Source organism: Dromiciops gliroides, chromosome 4 (genome assembly GCF_019393635.1).
Source record: "Dromiciops gliroides isolate mDroGli1 chromosome 4, mDroGli1.pri, whole genome shotgun sequence".
In the NCBI taxonomy this organism is placed as follows: domain Eukaryota; kingdom Metazoa; phylum Chordata; class Mammalia; order Microbiotheria; family Microbiotheriidae; genus Dromiciops; species Dromiciops gliroides.
In genome coordinates this window covers 437,305,701-437,332,933 of record NC_057864.1, presented here as the reverse complement: position 1 = coordinate 437,332,933, position 27,233 = coordinate 437,305,701, and the positions used below count along the sequence as shown (strand labels likewise).

The 27,233-nt window shown below is 45.6% G+C and overlaps 1 protein-coding gene across 2 annotated transcripts in view; it reads right to left on the bottom strand.

The window, feature by feature from the left end:
* Window positions 1–27,233, bottom strand: part of SLC6A17 (solute carrier family 6 member 17) — a 63,979-nt gene that overhangs the window by 14,070 nt on the left and 22,676 nt on the right. For both annotated transcript variants that reach the window (XM_044001596.1, XM_044001595.1), the window contains 9 exons: window positions 23,757–24,135; window positions 17,177–17,334; window positions 13,610–13,736; window positions 11,598–11,779; window positions 9,241–9,351; window positions 7,157–7,398; window positions 6,673–6,865; window positions 4,077–4,269; window positions 2,080–2,239 (listed from right to left, as the gene is read on the bottom strand). In XM_044001596.1, the coding sequence (XP_043857531.1) occupies window positions 2,080–2,239; window positions 4,077–4,269; window positions 6,673–6,865; window positions 7,157–7,398; window positions 9,241–9,351; window positions 11,598–11,779; window positions 13,610–13,736; window positions 17,177–17,334; window positions 23,757–24,042 (1,652 nt within the window). In that variant the 5' untranslated portion in view covers window positions 24,043–24,135. The remainder of the gene's footprint in view (window positions 1–2,079; window positions 2,240–4,076; window positions 4,270–6,672; window positions 6,866–7,156; window positions 7,399–9,240; window positions 9,352–11,597; window positions 11,780–13,609; window positions 13,737–17,176; window positions 17,335–23,756; window positions 24,136–27,233) is intronic.

Here is a 27,233-nt window from a genome sequence, read left to right as displayed (position 1 = left end):
GGGTTTGCCATTTCTTCCTCCAGCTCATTTAACAGATAAGTAAACTAAAGCAAACAGAGTTAAATGACTTGCCTAGGGTGATACAGCTAGTATGTGTCTGAAGCTACACTGAACTCAGGAAGAGGGGTCTTCCTGACTCCAGGCCACTGCACCACCCAGCTGTCTGTATCAACTCTAGCAATGCCAAAATATCAAGAAGAAGGCCTCTAGCATGCTGCTTTGGCCCCCCATGGCTGAGAGGGTTTGGTAGAAGACTCTAAGAAGGGTGGGGAGAGAGCAGTATAACCACATGGCATGAACTTCTGAGCAGAAAGGGATACTGAGCAATTTCATCAGGACAGTGGTTTGGAAGAAGGAAGTGAGAAGGAAGAACACATTGACTCTTCCTTTTGGCCCTGTAAGGACAGCAGGAGGACTGGAAAGAGGGCTGGCCACTGTAAGGAGAGGCATTACAGAGATGTAGCCTCCCGGACAGAAAGTTAGGTTTCCCTTAGGTTTTGGGGTTTGTGTGTGTGTGGGGGGGGGTTGTTTTGTTTTGGGTTTTTTGGTGAGGCAATTGGGGTTAAGTGACTTGCCCAGGGTCACACAACTAGTAAGTGTTAAGTGTCTGAGGCCAGATTTGAACTCAGGTCCTCCTGATTCCAGGGCCGGTGCTCTATCCACTGCACCACCCAGCTGCCCCTGGTTTCCCTTAGTTTGAAGAGGGAGAGTGTGTGGGTAGAAAGGAATACAAGGGGAATGGACTGATTTTCAATAACCTAAAGCCCTACATTCTAAAGTAGTCAATGGAAAAGAGGGAGAACGAGATTGAGAGGAACTAAGGAGTGTTAGGGTTCAATTAGCTAGGGATTAGCATAGGGAGGAGACAAGAGAGTGCCAGGAGAAGGTGTTTTTCCCTAGAGCAGTAAAGAAGGAAAACAACAATTAGGGGATTAGGGGGTTGATTGGAAGAAAGACTGGAGGAACAGGTTAGCCACTGAGAAGAGAAAGTTCTGATGAGTGATACTATTGAAAATTTCTAAAGGGCTTTAAGGTTTATGATATGCTTTCCATAAGTTCTCTCATTTGATTCTTACATTAACTCTTGGAAGTGGGTGCTTATATTGACCCCATTTTACAAATGAAGAAACTGAGGCTGAGAGAGGGCAAGTGACTTGCGCAGTGCCACACAGCTAGTTAGTATGTGAGGCAGGATTCAAGTCTGGGGCTTTTATGTCTGAGCTATCTTTCCATCCCAGATGTCAGATCAGAGGCAGAGCCCTTTCTTGGCTCCACCCTAATTTCTTCTGCACTTAGGGCTGTGATGGGTTCCTAGAATTGCTTATAAATCATAGATCATAAATCTAGAGCTGGAAGGGGCCTCAGAGGCCATGTAGTCCAAGCCCCTTATTTGACAGATGAGGAAATGGAAGCAGAATTGGTGAAGTGACTCCCAACCCGTATAACCAGTCCTTTTCCCATGGTACCAATTTTGTGCTTAGAACTACTCTCTGGCTGTTTTAGCTACAACTCTTCTCTTTGACCAGGTTCCCCATCCCGAAGGAGATGGAAGTAACCAGTCTAGCTTATATCCTTCTCCAAGTACTTGGTCTCAATAAACCATAGGTGCTTAAAAAATCCATTGAATTCAGTGAGCGTAACCTGACTTCTATTGCTGAAAATTAAACAGGGAGCTGAGTGGCACCAGGAGAAAGGGTCAGTGAATTACCAGCCCACCAGCAATCATGTTTTCTCTACTGGAGTCATCATTTTTGTTTTGTTTTGTTTTGCTTTTTGGTGAGGCAATTGGGGTTAAATGACTTGCCCAGGGTCACACAGCTAGCAAGTATCAAGTGTCTAAGGCCGAATTTGAACTCAGGTCCTCCTGAATCCAAGGCCGGTGCTCTATCCACTGCGCCACCTAGCTGCCCAGCAATCATGTTTTCTGAGAATGAAAGACCTTCCTTATATCCCCAGTAATCAGCAGGGCAGGGACCAAGAGCCCCTTAGGAAGGAATTTCCCCTCTCCCAGGCTTCCCACCCTTGGAAGGCATTCCCTGCCCATCCCCAACATCCCTCTCCCCTGAGTTGGACTCTTACTTCTTGGTCCCGTAAATCCAGGATACAGCAATGTTCTCTAGGATGACAATGACGGTGAGGGGCAGAGTGGCCGAGTAGTCATCAAACATGGTGACAAAGTAGTTCCCAGAGCGCTGGACAAACAGGAGACCCACAAGAAACGCAAAGATACAGCACCCAACTGCAAAGAGAACAGAAAATTTGGAACCTCTAAGATTGTGGGCTCCCACAAAGAAGGATGCAGCCCAGCAGCCTCTCCCCATCACCTCTCCTCCCAGCTAGGGAGGACAATTCCCATAGCACCCCTGATGCCGTTGGTACCATTCATCTGTTGTCTCATTCCCTGTGAAGCAGTCTGGGCTAGGCCCTGGGACCAGGAGTCAGAACGCCTCAGCTCTAAGGCGTTATGCCCTCTATATCCCCCCTTTTTTTTTTAGTGAGGAAATTGGGGTTAAGTGACTTGCGCAGGGTCACTAGCTAGTAAGTGTTAAGTGTCTGAGGCCAGATTTGAACTCAGGTACTCCTGACTCCAGGGCCAGTGCTCTATCCACTGTGCCACCTAGTTGCCCCCCTCTATATCCCTTCTAAGGAATGCAATGATACCAAGGTCTGGGAAAGGAGAAGGAAGCCTCATGGTTAATGCCAGGCCTGTGGCCACCCTGGCTCTGCTAGGTTGCAAACAGGAGTATGGCTACTAATATTATCTTGGAAAAGTCAGAGACCTGACCTCACCAGCGGCCTCTTTCCTACTTGCCAAGAAAGGTGTTGGCACAGATTTTCAAAGGCCACTGTTACCAAGCTCACACCAGCTTTGCCAACCAAAAGACCAAAGTTCCAATGGGGAAATTGAGACAGAGCCCAGCTAACAACCAACATAGATGTCACCTTCAAGTCTTCACTCCCATTTCCAATCTGTTGCCCAGTCCTGTCTTCACAACATCTCTCATATACATTCCTTTCTCTCCTCTAACACTGACACCATACTGGTACAAACACTCCATGCCTGGACTATTGCAAGAGCCTGCTGGTTGGTTTCCTTGCTTCTTCCTCTTTAGTCCATCCTCTGTTAAACCTGTCAGTGATTTTCCCAACATATCCAGTCACTCCTCTACTCAAAAAACCTCAGTGGCTCCCTATCACCTCCATGTTCATATATAAACCCCTCTCTCTGGTGTTCAAAGTCCTTCATAACTTTCTTTTTTTTTTCTTTTCCTTTTCAGGGCAATAAGGGTTAAGTGACTTGCCCAGGGTCACACAGCTAGTAAGTGTCAAGCGTCTGAAGCTGGATTTGAACTCAGGTCCTCCTGAATCCAGGGCCAGTGCTCTATCCACTGTGCCACCTAGCTGTCCCCTTCCTCTCCATTCTTACACCTTATACCTTCCCCTCCTCCAGGATCCAGTGACCCTGGTCTCTGGGCTATTCCTTCTCAAGGATGCTCCATTTCCTGGCCATCTCCCATGCCTGAAATGTTCACCCTTCTCATTTCTAACTCCTGGTTTCCCTGGCTTCCTTTAAGTCCCTGTTAAAATTCTACCTTCTATAAGAAGCCTTTCTTAATTTTTCTTAACACAACTGCCTTCACTCTGTTAGAATTTCCCATTTATCTTGTCTGCGTCTTCTTTCTTAATAGTTTGTATGTTGTCTCCCCCATTAGACTGTAAACCCTTTGAAACCAAAGACTATTTTCCCCTTTTCTTTGTATCCCCAGTATTTATCACAGTTCCTGGCTTGTTGTGTTTTATAAATGTTTATTGACTGACTGACTAGCAGTTTTCCTGAACGCCGTAGGTCACACCAGCTTGAAGGGGGTGGTTTCTGGGCACTCGGGGACTAAGTGATCTACAAATGAACTAAACAAAGCAGCTGATGTTCTTGAAGTCAAGAGATTGGGCACTGTTGGCAGTGAAGCTGTTCATCCTTTGTCCTCCTGCAAAGAGCAGAGGATGGAGGATGGAGGGGTGTACTGTGGGGAGGGGGGGAGTATGAGGCTGAAAAAAAAGAGGAGGAAAGGACTTACCTGTGAACATTTCCTTTGGCACCTTGAAGGTATCAATGATGGGTGTGGTGATCCCAGCCATGGTCCCGATCATGCTGCCCAGGCCCAGGTTGATCAGCATAAGGAAGAACAAGACAGACCAGAAGGGAGAGGCTGGGAAGTGGGTCATGGCCTCCGTGAAGGCAATGAAAGCCAGGCCAGTCCCCTGCACAGACTGTCCAAGGGGACAGGGAGGAGAAGGAAGGTACAAGATTCAGTATGCATGCAACAGGATAAAGGGAGCAACCAAAACCACCCCTAATGGCTACCAGCTGCCAAGCCCTCGGCCACAGCCAGGGGTAGTCACGGCACACATGAGGAATCTTAGACTCAGAGACTCATAGTATCTTAGACTGAGAAAAGAGCTGTGAGCTCAGGAGGGCAACCTCCACCCAGTTCCCAAATCCCTTGTATATCCATGAAAGACCGTCAGTCCTCTGCTTGAGCACTTGCTGTTTCCTTGGGCAGCCCACTCCAAGGCTGGATAGCTCTGCATAGTGCTAAAATCTTCCTCCCTGGAAGTTCTACCCATTGGGTCCCACTTCGGAAACACAGAGTAAAATCTACTCCCTCTGTCATGTGACAGTCCCTCTGAAACTGAAGGCAGTCATTCCTTAGCCTCATCCCCTCCCTCTTCCAGCTCCCCTTTCTGTGCAGTCTTCCCCATTAGAATGCGACTTCAATGACGGTAGCTGCTTGCTGCCTTGCTTGCTTACATATGTGTTCCCTGCGCTTAGCACACGATCAGTGCCAAATGCTTTCATATTCTTTGTGTGTGTGTGTGTGTGTCTGTCTGTCTGTCTGTCTCTGTCTTTCTTTTTCTGTGTTTCTCCCAGTCTTTCTCTTTCCCCCTACATTCCTGTTTCAAATATGGTTTCCAGATCCCATCAAAATCTTGGTCATCCCTCTTAGGATGGGTTCTACCTTATCAATGCAATTTAATTGCATCACAGAAGCATTTCTTAAGTGCCCTCGGCCCTCTGAGAGCTTACATTCTATGGATCTTCTAAAACTATAGACCCTCAGTTGGAACACAATACTCCAGGGGTGGTCTCAGCATCACAGACTCCAGAGGGACTGCAATAATCCCATGTCACACTGCTGATTCACATTGAATTTGTGGTCAGCCAAAACCTCCAGATCCTTTCCAAGTGAAGCCACTATCAAGTCAGGGCTCCATCATCCTGCACTTAGGTCATCGAATTTTTGAACCTAATTGCAGATCTCCCCACATCTGGTCTTTCCCCTTTCCAAGCCATGTGGCACAACACATGGTCTGATGATTCTCCCTACAATGTTGCTTTCAACCACTGCTTCAGCAGCTGGCTATGGGTGGCCTGAGGAGTCGAATCCAAACAGCCTGATATTCAGTGCCTTCTTAGGTCTGGCCCCAACCAATCTTGAAAAACTCGCTTTCCAATATTCTCCAGAAAGAGCCCTTTCTTTACCCCAGACTAACTGGTCCATCCACTGCACACTTCATTCCCCTTCCAGCTTATGCTCACATTCTTCCCACTAAGAATGCCTTTCCCTTCTCTGCTTTTTGCCTATCCCAATCCTATCCATCCTGAAGGACCATTTCAAGTTCTTTCTTCTCCATAGAACCTTCCCTGAGTGCTTTAGTCTCATTAGTAAGCTCTACCTCCCCAGAACCTCCAGTTTTTGTTGTCTATATGTAGAGACAGCTAGGTGGCAAGGTGGATAGAGTGCTATTCCTGTATTGAGGAAGACATGAGTTCAAATCCTGCCTTAGATACAAGCTATGTGACCCTGGACAAGGCACTTAACTTCTGTCTGCCTCAGTTTCCCCAACTGTACAGGGGAATCATGATAGCACCTACCTCCTAGGGTTGTTGTAAATATCAAATGAGATATTTGTAAAGCACTTAGCACAGCAGCTGGCATACAATAGGTACTCAATAAATGTTTATTCCCTTCCCCTTCATGTAGCATGGGATGTCTTTTGACCCCTCTTGCATTCTCCCCTGACCTATCTATTTAACTTTTCATGTGTGACCACTTTTTCTACCCAACAAGATTATAAGGGCAGGAACCTGGCCTTTGCCTTCATCAGAGTACTTAGCGTATGAGTTTTGGGAAATTTGGATCAGTGATTTCATTAATGTCAGGTATTCATAGTGTGGAAACAGCTTCCATCAAGGCTGAGATGCAGATTAGCAATAAATCTCCAGCCTGAGGTCTTACATAGCTGCCCAGGCATTGAGAGATTAAGGGACTTGTCCACAGACACAGCCAGTATATAGGTGAGAGGCAGCATCTGAACCCAGGTCTTCCAAACTCCAAGACCAATCCCCTATTAAGTATGCTACACTACTCTTTACCTAAGACAGGGTAGGTGCTTTGTAAATATTTGATGAATGAATTCATATATAGATATATATTATACATATATAATAATATATATCTGTCTTGCCTCATCAATTAAGTCATAGAGTTCCCTAATGACAAGGATCCTGTCTAATGTTTTCCCTGTACCCCCAAACGTCTATTGCCCCTGACCCTGGACCCTTTCATCATTGCTGCTAGTCCCTGCAAAGGGAGAGCCCAATCATCAAACCTTATTGAGCTCATCCTCCAGAAGACAGGGGTCCAGGCCCAGTTCCTGGAATCGGTCCTCCTTGACGGTCATGATGACCTTGTACATCTCACTGTAGTCATGGGCAGTCAGGTGGGAGAAGTTGACGTGAGGTGGGATGAGGTCATGGCTCAAGACATTGGTGTGCAGGTACCCAAGGATCTTCTCTGCATTCCTGATAGTGGAGAGGGTGGGGGAGGATTGAGGGGGTTATTCAGGGGCAGTGTCCCCAGTAGGGCAGCTTCCTTACCCTCTACCCCATTTGTTTTATCCAGGCCTCACCCCAAAATGGACCAAGTGCAGGAAGGCCTTTGACCTTCTTTCTAGGATTCTGGGGAAGACAGACTTCTGTTCCCCTTTCCACAGCCCAAGGGTAGGGGTGACCATCCCAGGCCTCCTGCCCCAAGGGAGGAAGGGAAGATGGGGCAGGGAGAAAGCTGTGGAGGAGAAGGGGAGTGTCACCTACTCGACCACACACTTCTCATTCATGATGTTGGCCTTGAAGCCCAGCACAGCAAAAACGACCAGGGTGGCCAGCACCGAGGTGAAGAAGTTGATGAAGGACACCAGGGCGGCATCAAAGTGGCAGTTGTTATCCTGTTTGTTGTAGCTGGAGAAGGCGATGACCCCCCCAAAGCCCAACCCCAAGGCAAAGAAGACCTGGGTGGCCGCCTCCCGCCACACCTGGGGGTCCAGCATCTTGTCTAGCTGTTGGGCAGTGGAAGATAGGGAGTAGGGGAAAGGAAGGAGGGGGGAGAGAAGAGGGGAAGGAAGAAGAGGGGAGGAGAGATAATGGTTTTGTTTCGACTCCTCCTCTCACCCCACCAACCCCACATAGGTACCCCCTCCCCCAGCTTCATCAGGAGGCTCTGATATAACAGGGAACCCAGTCTCTTCTGGCTTCACCCCTCTTCCACCCCAATCCAAAGCACCACCTCCCCTTGCTGGCCTAAGCAGTCCCCTGACTCCTCATGGGGGCATGGGGACAGCAGATTGAGGAACAGAACCCATCTCCATTTCCTCCATCCTGCTCTTCCCAGTCAGGGGTGGTCCCTGACCAACAGGTTCCTTCCCCACCATATCCCTCACATCCGTCCAGTGTCATAGCCTTACACCCTTATCTTATCTCATCCCCTCACCCTGACAACTACATTGTTACCTTATTAATAAAAATACCCAACCATCATGCACATTGCCTCATTGGTACTAATACCCATGACAATATGAAAGGCAGAGAGAGAAGTCATGGCTAGCAAGCAGCCATCGGAGTAAGAATGCTGTCTTGGGAAGAGGGTTTGTTTGAACAAGCTCATTTCTAAGGTGGCCAGGTGGTGTAGTGGATAGAGTACTGGGCTTGAAGTCAGAGAGACCTGAGTTCAAATTTGGCTTTAGACACTTTCTAGCTTTGAGACCGTTGGCAAGTCACTTGACCTTGTTTGACTCGGTTTCCCCATCTGTAAAATTGGGATAATAATAATAACACTTACCTCATAGTTGTGAGGTTCAAATGAAATAATCATTGTGAAGCACCTAGCATAGTGTCGGGCACATAGTAGGTGCTATATAAATTATTTATTATTATTATTATTCCTAGTTACTGGAGGTCTTTAAGTTGAGATGAAATGAATGCCATCAGAAGAGAATCCAGTTCAGATCCAGGCTGGACTGGATGACCCTGGGGGTCCTTCCCAGTTCCAAGCTTTTATGATTCTCTGAATCTGTGGCTTTTGATTCTTAGCTTTCTGAAAGCTGTGAGCTGTGGGACAACAAAAGGGAGGACACCTAAATGGGGGTAAGCAGAGGGAGGTGCCAGCCTTGGCTCTGTCCTTAATTGTCTGTGTGACAAATCGCTTAAGCCAAGTCTCAGTTTCCTCATTTGTTAAACCGGTAATAATCATCTTTTGCCCTGCCTGTCTCACAGGGTAGCTATGAAGATCATATGACACAAAAGATGCAAAGGTGCTCTGCAGGGTTAAAAGAGCCTCCTTCACATATGCAAGTTATTACAGGGGTGGTTGGAGTTTAAATTTGCAGTGTGAGCAAATGCTAAAAATCAAGGCTTTTTGTTTTTGTTGATTTCTAGATCTAAGAAAGCAACGGAGCGGGGGCAGCTAGGTGGTGCAGTGGATAGAGCATAGGCCCTGGATTCAGGAGCACCTGAGTTCAAATCTGGCTTCAGACACTTAACACTTACTACCTGTGTGACCCTGGGCAAGTCACTTAACCCCAACTGCCTTACCTAAATAAATAAATAAATAAAAATAAAAAATAAAGCAACGGAGAAAATGTAGGTTAAACCCAAAAGCATGTCTTGCATAGATTTGGGGGCATCTCAGTTGTTAAAAATTTACCAGCACATCCCTAGTTATTCATCTTACTAAAGTAACAGTCCAGTTAGAAGATTGTTCTGCAAACCAAGATTCCCGGTGGGGATTTTCTTTTGAGAAGTTCCTAATTGTGAGACAGGTGATTAGTTTCTCTGGACACAGGTGTGCCCAATGAGATGTGTCACCAGGTGTGTGACCTCCAGGGGAGCATCTTAGGCTTTACCTTGGGAGTAAACATGTGCAAGATCCCATCCACAGCTCCCCGTAGCAGCAGCCCTCGAACGAGGAAGCAGGCCAGCACCGCATAGGGGAAAAGGGAGCTGAAATACATCACCTGGAGAGAATACAACGAGATGCCCCAGGGTCAGGACTGTGTGCCTGCTGACAGCTGCCCTTCATCCCTTCTAACTCAAAATCCCACGATGCTGTAATCCTCCCACCTGCTCCCCAGGCTGAGAGAACAGGACAACTTCATAAAGGCAGGAAGCCCCTTCTGAGGTCTATAATAACGGGCACCTCCCTGGGGCATCAGAGCTCCTTGGCGCAGTGCCCAGGTATGTTGGCCATGCCCAGTAGATGCTAGCTATGCCCATCCTCCACCCCCAGCTTTGTCTGGCTTGCCTATAAAGTCCCCAAGAGGTGAGGTGATAGAGGTTTCCTGTGATCAGGGGCAGTGCCAAGGAATTGGCTTTCTCTTCTTAGGGCTGGTGGGATCCAGGCAGGTTGCAAAGCAATCACTTGGTTAAAAGCTTCACCTGGGGTCTGCTAGGGCTTCTTGAGGATAACACACCCACCACACTGTTTGTTTCCTCTTCCCTACCTCCTGTTCACCATCCCCTCCGTTTAAAGTTCAACATAGGGCAGCTAGGTGGCGTAGTGAATAGAGCACCGGCCCTGGAGTCAGGAGTACCTGAGTTCAAATCCGGCTTCAGACACTTAACACTTACTAGCTGTGTGACCCTGGGCAAGTCACTTAACCCCAACTGCCTCACTAAAAAAAAAAAAATAAAGTTCAACATACAGGGGGCAGCTCGGTGGCACAGTGGATAAAGCACTCACTCTGGATTCAGGAGGACCTGAGTTCAAATCCGGCCTCAGGCACTTGACACTTACTAGCTATGTGACCCTAGGCAAGTCACTTAACCCTCATGGCCCCACAAAATAAAATAATAATAATAAACATTTAAAAAATAAAGTTCAACATACAAGTAACTGATTTAGGCAACTAGGCTATGTAGTGGACAAAGTCCTGGACTTGGTGTCCAAGAAGACTTGGGTTCAAATCCTTCCTCGGACACAAGCTGTATGACTCTAGAAACTCAACCTTTCTCAGCCTCAGTTTCCTCATCTACAAAATTAGCATAATGAAAGAGTCTACCCCCACAAAGTTGTTATGAGGCAGTGTATAAGATTATAATTAAAATGCTTTCTATACCTTGAAATGCTATATAAATGTTAGCGATTATATTCAGCAAGTTAGAGGGTTTAACTGTTTAAAGAGGACCAAGGAAAATGGCGTTGTTAAGTATATTCAAATGTACTTGTGTTTTACAGAAAGCTAGTGCTCTCTAAGGTTTCATCGGGATGCATTTACAAGTCCCACCTCAGCTAAAGCTTGGTTAAGTAAGATCTGCTGATTTTGTAACTAGCAAAGTGGGGCAGGAGAGGCAGGAGTTTGAAGGCAAGGAAATTTAACCTTAGATCACAGGGTTAATTGAAGACACATAAGCTCAATAAAGTCCCTTTTCCACTTTTAATCCATCTTAATGCTAATTTTAGGATAGGGCTGTCATAGGAAAGAGGGAAACAACAGAGCTGTCCCACTTGACCCTACAGGACAGGACTAGAAGTAATGTGGGCAGATTTCGCCGTGATGTAAGGGAAAACTTAGAAACCAAAGGTGGATGAGCTGATTTGGGAGGAAGACCCGGCGGTCTTTACATGAAAGCTGGTCAACCATTTGTTGGGAATAACATAGAGGAAATTCCTGTGGAGATGCAGATTGGACTAGGAACCCTCTGGGGCTTCTTCCAGCTCTGGTATTGTGTGTGGGTTCTTTGGAGCTCCCAGCTCTCAGGGCAGTACTGGGAGTTTTCTCAGCAAGCTTGCTTGTCAGCCAAGCCCCTGGCTTTGGTTTCTCAGAAAACCACTCTTGCAACAAGACTCACCCAATGGGGAACCTTCTCTCTCTCTCTCTGCCCATCCCTGCCCCCAGCCATCAAACCCAATTGGCTTTTTGACCGTAGGTTCAACAAGGAGCCATCACCAACAGAAGTCTGCTCTTCCAAGTTTTGGTGGCAACTTCTTTGGTCATGGAACTGTTCATTGTGGCTCCATTAAAAAATAATTCTACATCACTTGAATGTATACGTCTTTGCTTTGCAACAACCCCGTGAGGCAGGTGGTGGAATAATATTGCCCACTTCACAGATGGGTAAACTGAGACCCCCTAAAAGACTTAGATAAAGGCATAGATCCAAGATGAGGACCCAGACCTTATCAATTCCTGGGTGATGCCTGCGTCCCCTGACACCTACTTCCCCTTATCCCTTCCCACCTTTGCAGCCCTCTGCCACTTACCTTCCCTGAAGACTGAATTCCCTTGACCACAGCCATACCCACAATGCTCCAAGCCACAAGGAGGCACAGGGTCATCTTCCAGTTGAGCCCCCCACTCTCTGAGATGGAGTTGGAGATGTCCAGAGCCTCCCGATACCAGAAGTAGGTGGTAGCTGAACTTTTATCACATTCTTCCTCCACCACTGAAACCAATGACCAAAGCCATGAGGCCTCAGGGCTGAGGAGCACAGGCAAGGAAGCCCCATTGGCCCACCCACCCAATATCACCCCATGGGGTGTGACAAAGGGTTTCCTTCCAACCCATCAAATCTCTGATCTCATTTTGAGCAAACCAAGTTGTTGTCATGGTTAAGGGATATGCTGGGCACTGGGCACCCTGGGTTCCCAGTAGATCCTAGAGAGCACCAGGACATTGTGACCTGGCTAAATTCTTGCCTCACGTTAAAATCACGAGGCGAGCCTCCTGCAGAAAAGAGCCTAAGTTAGAACACAGCTTCTCATCTCAGCTCTTCCACTAACCAGGTTGTACCCCGGGAGGCAGAAGGATGAATTTTAAAAGCAGTAGATTTGGTGTCTGAGGGCAGCTGGATGGTGCCATGGTGCCTACAGTGCCCAGCCTGGAGTCAGAAGACTCATCTTCCTGAGTTCACATATGGCTTCAGATGCTTAGTAGCTGCATGACCCTGGGCAAGTCACTTCACCCTGTTTGCCTCAATTTCCTCATCTGTAAAATGAGCTGGAGAAGGAAATGGCAAACCACTCCAATATTTTTGCCAAGAAAACCCCAAATGGGATCATGAAGAGTCAGACACGACTGAAACAGCCTATCAGCAATAATAGATTTGGAATCGATGGACCTGGGTTCAAATCACAAGTGTGCCTTTGGGCAAATAAATTAAACCCTCTGGGCCTCAGTTTCCTCACCAATAAAATGAAGGGTTGGATGAAATGACCCTAAAGGTCCCTTCCAGCTCCAAATATATGATGCTATAATGACCTCGAATAAATAAGTGTAAGGGGGAGAGGAGCAGTGAATAGAGAGCTGGACCTGGAGTACAGAAGACCCGAGTTCAAATTTGGCCCCAGATACTAACTAGCTACATGACCTTGGGCAAGTCACTTAACCTCTGTTTGCTTCATTTCCCTCATCTGTAAAATGAGGCAATAATAGCCCCCTTCCTGGCAGAATTGTTGTAAAGATCGAATGAGATGACTGCTTAGCACAATGCCTGGCACATAGTAAATTATATATAAATGTAAGCTATTAGATATCAAATCACCTTTCCCTTCAGAGTCTATTTTTTTCTATTGTAAAATGGGGAGGCAGTGTGGGATTCAGGTTCGGGGGCTAGCCTTGAATCCAGGCAGACCTCTGACACACAGTCCTACTGACTATAGAACTGTGTACAAGTAAATCACTTAACTCCTCAGTGATCTGGGCAACTGGTATACAGAAGTGCCAACCTGCATTGATGAAGGGAGGGTTTTTTACCTGGAAATACCACAGAAATAGAAGGCCCAGATTCTATCCCGATCCCCAAAATAGTAATGGTAATCCTGACTATGTGCTCATAGGGATGGTATGAGGACTGAATGAAATCACAGATGTCAAAGTGACATATAAGCCAGAGACAGTAGACTGTTATGAGAATAATTCTTATCAGCTAACATTGCCTCTTCCCCATTGTCTTCCCATTAAGCATTTCCTCTTTGTTTTATAGACAAGACAATTGAGTCTCGGAGAAGTTAGGAATCTTGCTGAAGGTGGCATTGAGATGGCATGAGACTCACTGTTTCAAATCTCCAACCTGTTCCCTTAATTTACAAAGAGCTCCCACTCCTTAGTCAGGAAGGGCCCCTCCTTCCCCAGACAATAAGCTACAAAGATCTATTCTAGAACAAATCCATCCTGTGGTTGATGGGCAAGTGATGCCAGGGCAGGGTCAATGTACCAGAGGTGTTGTGGCTTGTATCTCCTTGCCCCTCAAACCGAGGCTCCCACAGGGACTCACCTGCAGTGGTTCCATTCCTAATTACAGGGCACTCACTCCATGGCAATGGATACTGGAAGGATTTGAAGAAATAAAATATGCTCCAGCCGATGATCACGTTGTAATACAACCCAACGAAGAGGCAGACCTGGAGAAAGACACATGGACAGAGAGCCCTATAAAGACAGGAACTGCCTCTCTCTGCCACCGCCCAGAGAGCTCAGGTTAGGGTTATCAGAACTAGTGACTGTCCCCGAACACATCTGCAGGATCTTTGGTGGATCTTTCAGTGACAACAATATTATCCCTACTTCATAGATGTGTAAACTGAGGCCCCAAAAAGATTTGCCTAAGGGATCAAGCCTTATACAAAAAGCAAGGAATCTGGAATCACAAGATTTGTCTGCAACGAATTTATTTTATCTAATCTCCACTGGACTTTTTACCTCAGCAAGGTAATTTTTTTACTCCTTCCTAATTGATTCCCTGTCTCACTCCCCACAGAAGTTGTTCCAAATCTTCTCTTTTCTCAAGTCTTCCACACCTCCTCTTCCAGGCATCCTCTCAGCTGAATACCTCACCTCATATTTTATTGAGAAAATTAAGACCATGTGCCATGAGTTCTTTCTTTCCCACTTCTCTACCATCTCAAAAACCCTTTGACACCAACCCCTATATTTTCTTCCTTTATTCTGGTCTTTGCCAAGACTAAATCCCCCCCCCCACACACACACACCTCTTCTCTTGATTCTATTCCTTACCCTTTTCTCTCTAATCATAAATCAAAATTTATTGGTCTTTCCTCTTGCCTAAAAATATGTCCACATCCCCCTTGCTCCCAACCTTTAAAAACCCTCACAAGAACCTCCTATATCTTCAAGAGGGTAGCTATGGCTCAGCAGATAGAATGTTGGGCCTGGAGTCAGGAAGACCTGAGTTCAAAACTGGTCTCAAACATTTACTTGCTGTGTGACACTAAGCAAGTTACTTAACTTCTATTTACTTGTTTCCTTAATAGTAAAATGGGGATCATCATAGCATCTACATCCCAGGACTGTTGTGAGTATCTAATGAGATCGTATTTGTAAAGTGCTTAGCTCAGTGCCTAGCACATTGTAGGTACTTAATAAATGCTTGTTTCCTTACCCTCAAGCTGTCGACCCATATCTCCCTTCCCTTTCTCAGCCACACTCCTAGAAAAAGCCTTTCATCCTCATTGCCTCTGCTTCCTCTCCTCTCCCTTGCTTTTTGACCTTATGCAGTCTGGCTTCTAGCCTCATCACTCTCTCCAAAGTTGCCAATAACTGCCAAGTCTGATGCCCTTCTCTCAGCCTTCATCCTTTCCCACCTCTCTGCAGCATCTGACACTGTTGACCATCCTCTCCAGGATACTCTCTCCCCTCCAGGTTTTCACGAAATTACCACCTCCTGATTTTCCTCCTCCCAGTCTGGCCACTCCTTCCCAGTCTCCTTTGCTGGATCTTTATCCAAGTCACACACACTAAGTGTGTCTGTCTCTCAAAGCTCTGTCCTGAGCCCTCTTCTCTATTTCTTCTACATTATCTTGATTGGTGACCTTATCCATTACCATGGGTTTGACTAGCATCTCTATGTACATCTATATATCTAGCCCTAATTTCTTTCCACTGTGGTTTTGAATCACTATCTAACTCTTGCATATCTTGAATTGGAAGTCCAATCAGCACCTCAAACTCAATACAAAACTCATTGTCTTTGCTCCCAAACCCTTCCCTCTTCCCAAGTTTCTTATTACCATCGAGGGGCCACTACCTTCCCTGTTTTGTATGTTGTTTGGGCGTTTCAACCATTTCCAACTCTTTGTGACCCTATTTGGAGTTTTCTTGGCAGCGATACTAGGGTAGTTTGCCATTTCCTTCTCTAGCTCATTTTACAGATGAGAAAATTGAGGTGAATTAAGTGACTTGCCCAGGGTCACACAGCTATTGTGTCTGAGGCAGGATTTGAACTCAGGTCTTCTTGACTCCAGCTTCAGCACTTAATCCTCTGTGCCACTAGCTACCCTATCTTCCCTGTTACCCAATTTTATAACCTCTGCATTATCCTTGATTCCTCACTTGTATACTCGTTCTACATATCCAATCTGTTATAAAATATCATTTTTATCTTTCTAACACCTCTCCTATATCCCTTATCCTCACTCACACAGTCACCACCTTTGCACAAGCCCTTATCAACTCTCACCTGGATTATTGCAATAGCCTTCAGGGAACTCACTCCAACCCATCCTCCATTCAGCTACCAAAGTCATCTTCCTAAGTCATAGGTCTGACCATTTCACGGCAATGTCCAACAAACTCCGGTGACTCCCTAGTACTTCCACGATCCAATAGAAACTCCTCTGTTCAGAATTTAAAGCCCTCTACCATCCACTTAACCCCTTTCTACCCTTACAAAAGCTTCTAACATTTTCCTCCCCTTTGCATGTTTTATAATCTAGCCAAACTGGTCTCCTTGCTGTTCCTCCCACATGACATGACTCCATCTCCCAACTTGGTTCACTTATGATGGCTATGCCCCATGCATGGAATCCTCTTTCTCCTCAATTCTTCCTCCTGGCTCCTCTGGCTTCCTTTAAGACTCAGGTTAGGGCAGCTAAGTGCCACAGTGGATAAAACACTGGCCCTGGATTCAAGAGGACCTGAGTTCAAATCCGGTGCCAGACACTTGACACTTACTAGCTGTGTGACCCTGGTCAAGTCACTTAACCCTCTTTGCCCCACCAAAAAAAAAAAAAAAAAGCTCATATGCATCTCCTGTGTAAGTCCTTTCCCAGTTCTTCCCTCAGCTAGGGCCTTCCCCATTAAGGTTACCCTGCATCTCTTCTCTTCACATCTTGTATATAGCTATTATTGTCCGTGTCTTCCCAGAATGTAAGTTTGTTGGGGTCAGGGATTGTTTTTGCTGTCTCTTTGTACCCCCAGTCCTTAGCACAGTGCCTGGCACATAATAAGTAATTAATAAATGCCTATTGGCTGATTGATCGGTAGGCACCACCATTCTCGGGAGTTTGTCTGCACTGCATAGTCCCTCTCAATGAGAACTCCCTGTCTCTGCTTCAATGAACTATTCTGAAGCACCCGCTAAGTTCCTATGATCCATGTGAAGGACACCTCCAGTTCTCAGCTCATGTGTATCAGGTGGCTGATGAATCTTGGGGGCTGAATGACTAATCAGGGCTCTTTATTTCTGCCCACTCCTCCAAGTGAAAACAACAGATTTCTTTTTTACACGGGGAAGGTCATGAAATGATGAGCCATGTAGGGCATGTTCCTCTAGATTCCTGGAAAATAAAAGTCAGCTTTTCAGCATGGGACAGAAAGATCTATCTGAGTGGTCAGGAGGAGCATGGACCAGCTAGACTCAGTCCTTTATTCTGGCATGGGAACCTCGATGGAACCTCTGTGACCTCATCTCTGGACCACAAGAACTGCTCTTCTTCCTTTTGGGTTCAGGGAATGGCCTTGATCACTTCCTCTTCCCTTCCCGTTCATCCTCCTCATTCTCTTCCCTCTTTCTTCTCCCCTTACTCTCCTCCCCCCAACTCACAATGCAACTGGAGAAGCCAATGCCACCCAGCCGGGGGCACACATAGTGCCACACTCCAATGCTGCCCCGGCGTATCCTTTGACCCACAGCCAGTTCTAAGAAGAAGAGTGGGATCCCAATGATGATCAGCAGCACCAGGTAGGGCACAAGGTAGGCACCTGCATGGAGAGAGAAGAGGCATCAGGGAGTTCAGGTTAGTGCAGCATGGGTGAAGTAAGGGTAGAGAGTATGCTTGGCAGAAAAGATAAAGAAAAACTGGCAACCCCACTCTCAGAAATTCATTGGATTCCTTGATTTTCCTAGAACTCATTGATTCTTTCTTCTGCCCACCATTACTATCTTGCCCCCTAGGGTTCCTTCCATATTACCTTAGCCAGAGAGGCAAAGCAGTGGAATTGTAGGATGAGGAAGGCATCAGCTGCAGGCAAAAACCTTACCAGGGGCATCATCAGGCTCTGAAACTTTGTGGAGGCTGCTTATAAATGAAAAGGTAGGCTAAACTCTGAGCTGGTACAACCCCAAACTGGCCCTTAATCCTTAATGGCAGAACTGGATTCAATGATAGTCTGGGCAGAAGATACCACCTCACCTCATTGTAGCAAAGCAGTGAAGATGTGAAGAATCTTTCCCTGGATGGATTTCTCTGTGTGTCTGTATTTAGGTTCCCCTGAGTCATGTGCATCCCTGGGTACACTGGGCTTTACTGTACTGACTACTCTTTGCCTCAGGTAAAGAGTGTATCAAATGGCTGGGCAGTGAAGACTTTATCTCACACAATCTTGATGTCATCTTCACTATTCCTTGGGGGCATGCCCATATTATGGACTGTGGAAACTTGGCAGTTGGTGGACCCAGGACCATGACTTCCTGCATACACTTGCATACATTTTGTCTATATTGTACCTGCTTCTACCTTCAAAGACACTCACAACCTGGAAGGGTATAGTACTCAATTCATGTGCATCAGGGGCAGCTAGATGGCACAGTGGATAGAGCACCTGCCCTGGATTCAGGAGAACCTGAGTTCAAATCTGGCATCAGACCCTTGCCACTGTGTGACCCTGGGGAAGTCACTTAACCCCAACTGCCTCACCAATAAATAAATAAACAGACAAACAAACAAATAAATAAATAAATTCATGTGCATCAAAACTTCTCAACAAGGCAAGACAGTCTCAGAGAAAAACGAATTTTTTTCGCATGCCAACTGAAACATGATATATGGCTGGCATTAAACGAGAGGTAGACTGGCTTAGTCATAGTAATAACAATAAGGTTTTCAAGATGCCTCACATCTGTTATCTTATTTAATCCTCACAACAAGCCCAGGGAGGTAGATGCTACTATTATCCTCATTTTACTAATTAGAGACTGAGGCAAGGACAGATTAAATGACTTGCCCACTAGTGGATATCTGAGGATGGATTTAAACTCAGGTCTTCCTGACTCCAAGACTAGTGTTCTATCCACTGTGCCACCCAGCTGACTCTGAAGTTTGGATATTTGGTTTTCAGTCCCAGTTCTGCCATTCATTATTCACAAGACTGTGGAGAAGATACTTACACTTTCCAAAGACTCGGTTTCCTCATCTGTAATAACAGCTGTACTATCTGCTTGACAGGGCTGTAGTAAGGAGGAGAATTTTGCAAACTTGAGAGCACTACAGAAATGTCCATTTTTTTTTTTTTTTAGTGAGGCAATTGGGGTCAAGTAACTTGCCCAGGGTCACACAGCTAGTAAGTGTTAAGTGTCTGAGGCTGGATTTGAACTCAGGTCCTCCTGAATCCAGGGCTGGTGCTCTATTCACTGCGCCACCTAGCTGCCCCAGAAATGTCCATTTTTAAATGGAATGTTTTGAAAACTGCAAAGTATTGTGTGAGCATAAGCGGGTCTTCTCCTAGGCTAACTAACCCATTCAGTAGAACATACCTGGCATAGCCACTTCATCACTCACACTGACAAATGCGCAGGCACCCTGCTAGATACTCATAACACTACCATGACTATGTGGGCATTTAGTGCTGACATGGCACAATGGGCAGCTCCAGGAAAGCAGAGACTGGAATCTTTCCCGAGAGTGAAGGCCCTGAATAGAAACACTATTAATCTACAACTAATTGGGGGATCTGCAAAGAAATTAGCAGCGCAGGAAGCATAACCAGGATGACCGCAAAGGATGAACCAGATCTTGCCAAAGATTCCAGCTGACGAATTAATCGTGCCGCCCAGGGCATCATTTCAGACATATTCCCGATTCTAAGTGACAGGGCGTTTAGCAGGAGAATTAAAACCATGTTTGGACACGGACGAGTACCCTCGGCAGAGAAATGTGCCAAGATCGGCCTCCGCTGCAGTAAATACACCCTCACCCTACAACCAGTCAAAGGCATGAGCTGTCAGTTCTGCTTGTCAACAAGCCACCCAACACACTGCTGCCAGGACCCCTGCACCATGCCAAGCCTTCAGGCACCATGTTGTCTTGTGCCTCCTTGCCCCATACATTAGACAGAGACAAATCCACCGCCACCCTCATCAGTCAGCCTATAATATCCGACCCTTTGGGCACCGTCCTGGGCACTGGGGGAGAAATACCAATGAAAGATAAGAAACGGTCGCTGCTCTGGAGGGGTTTAAAGAACAGGTACAAAGGAACAGACCTGCAGCTATATGTTAACACAATGTGTAATGAGCACATATTTGTAGAATGAATGAATGGATGTGTACATACGGAGGAGACACAGAGCCAATGAGCGTTTATCCTCTATAGGTGCTATTTCCTCTAGTAGAGTTCCTTGAGAGAGATGACTTTTTTTTTGCTTTTCTATTTGTAAACCCAGTGCTTTACACATGGTAAGTGCCTAAGAAACCTTTTCTTTCATTCGTTCGTTCATTCATTCATTCATTCATTTACAGCCTAATAAATTTCATTAGGGAAGGCTTCCTAGAGGAAGCCAATTCACAGAACTTTCACCATTGACACCTCTCTCATTAAATACTAACCCCCTCTCCTTACCCTCCCAAACCTTGATAACGATTAAGAGGTAGGTGGTGTAGTGGACAGACTGTTGTACTTGGAATTAGGAAGACTTGAGTTCAAATCCCACTTTACTAGTTGTGTGACTCTAAGCAAATTATTTAGCCATTCTGGCCCTCAATTTAGGACAGCTAGGTGACAACTTTTTAGGACAACTTTGGGGCAGGGAGAGATTAGGCTATTTGCCCAGAGTCACCCAGCCAGTATGGGTCAGAAGCTGAAATTGAATGCAAACCTTCTTGCCTCTGAGGTCAGCCCTCTCTTTCCCATGCCACGGCAGCCAATTAAAGCATACTGGACAGAATGAGATCTTTCTTTGATGATTTAGAAACTTGTGGTATAACTTAGGGTCATTATTTTTAACATCAATGATGATTCCAAAGACATTTCCCCCATGCAGTCTTCCCTGATTTCATCCCCTTTCCCTCCCAATTAAAAAAAAAATTCTGGACATGATCTATCACTCCTCTGTGCTCCCATTATGTTTTGTACCTCTCTTATTAAGCTTTCTTATTCCACCTTGAATTATAATTATTAATCCAGCTTCTGCTGGCTCATGAGAGCCAGCTATTAAATTTTCCATGTGAATGTTTACACCTTAGAAATTGGCAAATGGTACAAATCAGGGTTTAATTTATTGTTTTGTTGATTTCTGGACCTCATAAAGTGATAAATAAAATGTTAATGATTCAGATTTAATATAGAAGTGTTGGGAGCAGCTAGGTGGCGCAGTGGATAGAGCACTGGCCCTGGATTCAGGAGGACCTGAGTTCAAATCTAGTCTCAGACACTTGACACTTACTAGCTGTGTGACCCTGGGCAAGTCACTTAACCCTCATTGCCCCAGGGGAAAAAAAGTGTTCCCTGGATACCTTCCTCCCCCTGCCGCCCCACACTGCCCAGAAAATTTACCAGCACATCCCTGCATAATAATACATTTGCTTAGCACTTTATGGTTTACAATAGCATATCTCCCCTACAGGAGGGTGGGATCGCTGTATCCCTCTTCCTTATTCCCTCCTTCCCCTTCATCTGCTAATAGAATGGCTCACAAGTGTTAAGAATCAATAAATATTTGTTCAATGAAAATATAGAATAAGAACAAATATAGAATAGGAATAAATATAGGAAAATAGAGAATATTAATAAATATAGAATAGAAAAAGATAGAATAGGAAAATATAGGATAGGAATAAAGATAGAAGATAAAGGCTTTCTAGGGAAATAGAGGGGCATTGTGGGTTTATAGAAAAAGTGGCAGACTTGAAATAAGCAGACCTTAGTTCAAGCCTCAGCTCTAAAACTGAAGAGCGGAGTAGCTATGGTCAAGTCTCTTAACCCTTTCTAAACCTCAGTAGCCTCATATGTAAAATGGGCATAAGCACATTTGTACTACTAACTTCATGGTGCTATTGTGGGGGAAAGACCCTGTAAATCTTTGGGTGTCATGTGTCTGTGGTTGGTTATTATGGTCTAAGCCCAGGACATACCTGAGAGCTTATCTCAAAACAAAGCCTTGGTTTCAGCTTGTTCTCTTGCCATGTATCTCTTTCTCACAGAAATGGAGGACAGAAAAAAACCCCAAGGGCCCCAGCTAGCTAAGGTTTTACGGGAATAAACCATATCCTCAAAACACAGAGTGCCAACTCTCCTGACGAAATGCTTCCTCATCCTTGTAAGTTCTTTAAAGCCCCGGGTCTGGAGTCAGAGAGATATCAGTGTGGCCCTGAGCAAGTCACTTCCACATCTGTAAAATTTGGATAATAATAGCCCTTACCTCCAAGGGCTGTGAGGATCAGATGAGGTAATAATTGTAAAGCCCTTGGCCCAACATTTGGCATACAGTAAGCTTTATATAAATATTAACTGCTCTTGGCATCGACATTATTATTTTGCTTTTTAATACTCCTAGAGCTGGTATGATACTGGAGTTAGCCCATACCCTTTCTTGATAGTAAATGAAGTGTGAGCATTTACACCTTGGAAATCTGCAAGCTCTACAAATCAGGGCTTGATTTATTGTTTTGTTGATTTGCTAGACTTTAGAAAGTGAGGGAGAGAATGTTAACAATGCAGATTCAATTTAAAAGTGTGTCCTGCATCTGTTTTCCCTTGAAGAGAAAGTTTAACCATCAGACCCTAGTCTAGAGCAGTGCATTTCAATCAGCATTTATGAAGTATCTACTATGTGCAAGAGGAGGCAGCTAGGTGGCACCATGGTACATAGAGAGCCAGGCTTGGAGTCAGTGAGACTCATCTTCCTGAGTTCAAACCTGACCTCAGACACTTACTGCCTCAGTTTCTCATCTATAAAATGAGCTGCAGAAGGAAATAGCAAACCACTCCAGTATCTCTGTCAAGAAACCCCCAAATGGGGTCATGAAGAGTTGGACATGACTGAAAACAACTAAACACACACACACACACACACACACACACACACACACACACACACACACACACACAAGACAATGTACCAAGCCCAGAGCATCAAAAGACAAAAATGAAGCCATTTCTGTCCTCAGAGATCTTACGTTCTAGTAGGGAGAGGGATACGATATGTACACAGCTAAGTATAACTCAAGGTCGATGGAGGAGAGAAAGAGCACAGACTACTGGGGTAGAGGAGGAAATGCTGAATGAAGATGCCCCTTGGGCCGGGAAGACAAGTATTCTGGGAGGTAGAGATGAGGAAGGAATACATTTCAGGCATGAGGGACAGGGAGCCTGTCCAATGGCACACAGGTGGGAGATGGAGTGTCAAGGTCAGGGAACAGATTGATTATAGGGAAGAAATATGAAATATGGTGGGAAAAACAGGTGGGAACCAGACTAGAGGACTCTAAAAGCCAAGCTATGGGGTTTTAATTTTCTCCTGCAATGGAAGCAGAGGGGAGGGCAACCAAGTGTTTGAGGGCAGAGTAGTGACAAGGCCAGACCCAGGCTTCAGGAAGATGATTTAGGCAGCTTTCGGAAGGTGAATAGAACAGGGAGAGTCTGGAACTAGAGAGATCAATTAGGAGGCTCAAAAGGTAATGGGGGGAGCAGCTAGGTGGCGCAGTGGATAGAGCACCAGCCCTGGAGTCAGGAGGACCTGAGTTCAAATCTGACCTCAGACAGTTGACACTTACTAGCTGTGTGACACTGGGCAAGTCACTTAACCCCAATTGCCTCATCAAAAGAAAGAAACAAACAAAAAAAGGTAATAGGGGGACCGGGTTGTGACCATGTGGGTGAAAAGAAAATGTTGGATACATAAGAGAAGTCCAGACTTGGTAACTGGTTATGGGGGTAAAGGGAGAGGGATGATTCTGAAGTCATCTGAGTAAGTAGAAGGATGGGGTTGCTTTCTGGGAAAGGATCTGAGGAGGGGAAGGCTTACAGGAGAAGATGCTGATGTCCATGGTCAAGTTTAAGGGCTTTTCTGCCCTTTGAATAGCAGCAATTATTTAAGGATTGTGTTGATTTGCCAGACTTTAGAAAGTGAAGGAGAGAATGCTAACAATGCAGCTTCAATTTAAATTTGCCCCCAAGGCTGCCTCTTACCTCCACCATTTTTCTGGCATAAATATGGAAACCTCCAGACATTGCCCAGGCCCACGGAGAAGCCGATCTGCGCCAGGATGTACTGTAGCTTACTATTCCAGGCAGGCCTGTCCTCAGCCTCCAGGTCTTCCTCCACATCCTTCTGCTTGTCCTGGGTCTCTCCGGCCATATTCAGGACGCTGTGCTTGTAGTCCACTGGTTCCTCATGGGCCAGCAGGTCGGCCACAGACTCCGTGACATGCTCGTTACTGTGCTCCCGCTGTGTCACTTTGCTGTTCTTCGGCATTGGTGACCCCCAAAGGGCCCCAAGGCCCCCACCCCTGGGCTTACAGAGAAGGTGGGATGGGAGCCGTCTTCAGCTCCTTCTCATCCAGGGAACCTGCAAAACAAAGGAACGACAGATGGAAGGGAGTTAGACCACTCTCACTGAAGGAGAATATGAGGATCTGGAAGATTTACCCCATGGTATGCACTTGGTGGATTGTCCACGGCCAAGGATGAATCCCAGACTGATTGCTGCAGAGGGGTACTGCTAGCCTACCTGCCCTTCTCATCACCTGAGGTGTGCTCGGCTGCTGAGAACTCATCTCATGCCCAGCCGGAGCAGAGCAGAACATTGAAAGTTAATCTGCTGGAGGAAAAGTCTGTGATGCAAACCAAACTCAAATTTTAGGAATTTGGGGTCATTCATGAGTTAGGATTATCCATGCTGTCGTTCCCTTATATAATATTAATCATAGAGAAGTTGACAAGAGGTCCACTTAATGAGGTCACTGTGGCCTTCCCCACTAAGACAGACAAGCCTGGGTCCAGATTAAGGGACTCCCACATGTTCACTTTGTTTTCAGTAATTATTATTATTATATAACATTTCCATGGTTCATTCATCCATCCTTCCAATAAGCAGTTGTTAAGCATTTAAATTCAATAAGCTGTTATTAAGCATTTACTGGGTATGAAGCATTGAGCTGGGTACTCTGGATAGAGACAAAAATGAACCAGTCCCTGTCCTCAAGGAGATTACATTTTATTAGAGGAAATAATATGTGCACATAAAGTAAATACAGTATTTTCTTCATTTATTACGTGGGCAAGGGGCTGGAACAGGTACTGGGAATAGAAAGACACAAATAAAACTATTTTTTGCTCCCAGAAAGTTCCTATTCCCCCTAAGAATCCAATATGCACACAGAGAAGTGAACACCAGACACTTACAAAGTGAAAACCATTGCAAAAGGAAGAGAGTGCTAACCACTGGGGCAAGGGCAGGAGCTGGACAGTTGCCTGGTCTTCAGAGAAGACTGAGCCGCTGCAGAGGCAAGCTCCAGGACAGCAGAAGCGCCTGGAGCTGGCGGCATTTGCTCTGTGCCAACAAATCCCAGGGTGATCTCTCACTGCTGACATTATCAGAGGACTGCAATGGCCAAGAACTGGTACTTCATCCTTCAGTGACAGCTTTACAGAAGATAACGTTTGAATGACACCGATGAGCAATGCAAATCTGCCCCCTCCCTTGCTCTTTCCTCATTTGTCTTTCACCCTTTTTCTTTTTTCTTTTTTGGGAAACTAAACCTTTGAAGGCTCCCAACCTTCTGTTGCATTTCAGACTGCCTCCTCATTAAAGTAAGGATAGAGGCAGATTTTTAAGAGAAAGAAATACAGAAAATTGACAAGCTGGCTTACAGTCTGCTTAGCATCTTTCCAGGGATGTAACAACCCAGCTACATAATCACTCTTAATGCTCCCCGCGCCCCACCAGCTACTGCCCACCCCCACTTGTACGTTTGGGTTGTGTCACTAGGAGACAGATGACTGCTCCTAGGGTTAAGAGACTGGGTCTCTACCACTAAAACTATAGCTCACAAGCCCCAACCAGTGCACTTAGCTTTAATAGTCACCCAGTAGACACAATTTCCTCAAAGCAAAGGCATTTATTAAGATGGCAGAATAAGAATAGTGGCTACATAGTAGTCTCCCCCATAAACCTGGGGTACACACTTCCACAAATACATGGCATCAGTGGAAGGATGGCCACAGACTTAGAGCAGGCTAATAGTAAGATACACAATTTAGGAAAAACATTTGTGGCCCAGACAATTCATGCCTCTGGTAGGACAAAGCCCTGATGTCCTCTCTCTTCTTATGGTGACTGCAAGATCTTCCTAACCGAGTGTAGCATCTCTATTGAATAATTAATAACAATAACAACAACAATAATAATAAATTATCTCATTTGATCCTCACAACAACCCTGGGAGGTAGGTGCTATTATTATCCCCATTTTACAGATGAGGAAACTGAGGAAAACAGAGGTTAAGTGACTTTCTCAAGTGTCTGAGACCTGATTTGAACTCAGATCTTCCTGACTCTAGGACCAGCATTCTAACCACTGCACCACATGGGTAGGTTGCTTAGCTGAGCTCCTTGTATCTGGTAGTTGGTTTTGTTTTTTTTTTTTCCCTGCAGCTTGACCTTTGATTGCCAGGGCTAGTTTTCTCTTTAAACCTTAGCTGTCCCTCTTCTTTGCAGCCAGAGGACATGCTCCTTGAAGCTGCTTCCTGCCCTTGCATCCCTGTCTGTCTGTCTCACACACACACACTTACTACCAAAGGCATTGTCTCCTATTGGGTGAGTGGCGCCATCATCACTGAAGAAGGGGATAAACACATCCCCTCCGAACTCCTTGTTGCTCTCAAGTAGAGCTTCAGAGGTTCCATAAGTTTCCTTCCTTGATTTAATCATCCCATTTGATTCTGAGGCTGGAACTCTTACCTTTATTTTTTTTTATTTATTTTTTTGTGTGTGTGTGAGGCAATTGGGATTAAGTGACTTGCCCAGGGTCACACAGCCAGTAAGTGTTAAGTGTCTGAGGCCAGATTTGAACTCAGGTCCTCCTGACTCCAGGACCGGTGCTCTATCCACTGCGCCACCTAGCTGCCCCTAACTCTTAGCTTTTCAAAGGCCGCCAGTGACTGCGGCCCATTGGGCCCAAAGACCCAATCTTCAATACATCAATGACAAGCTGTCCTTCCATCTCTATCCCAGAAATCTCTTCACATTTCCTAAAGGGATAGCCAAATATCTGAATAGATAGATCTTTGTACTTCATTAAAACCTCATCACCTCTGTTATCTGCCCCTCACTGTCTGTAACTACATCAGCTGGTCTGGGAAATGGGTGGGAATTCTACAACCTATTAGGATAAGTGCCATTGGACATATCTCATTTCCCTCTGGTTCGAACTGTTTTCATTCTACATGCTCATTAACACTGGGATGGATCTGAGAAGGGACACTGGGATCATTTGAACCATACAGCCTACTTCCTATGCTAATCTTACCCTTGTATCCTGGTTTTTTTCAACAACAGCCCAAGCCCAAGGATGAATGCCGAAGCAGAGCCTGTTAGACATGACGAAGAGTTGAACCTAAGACAGCTCTAGTCTTTGGAGCCATAAATAGGGCAGGGCTAAAGGAG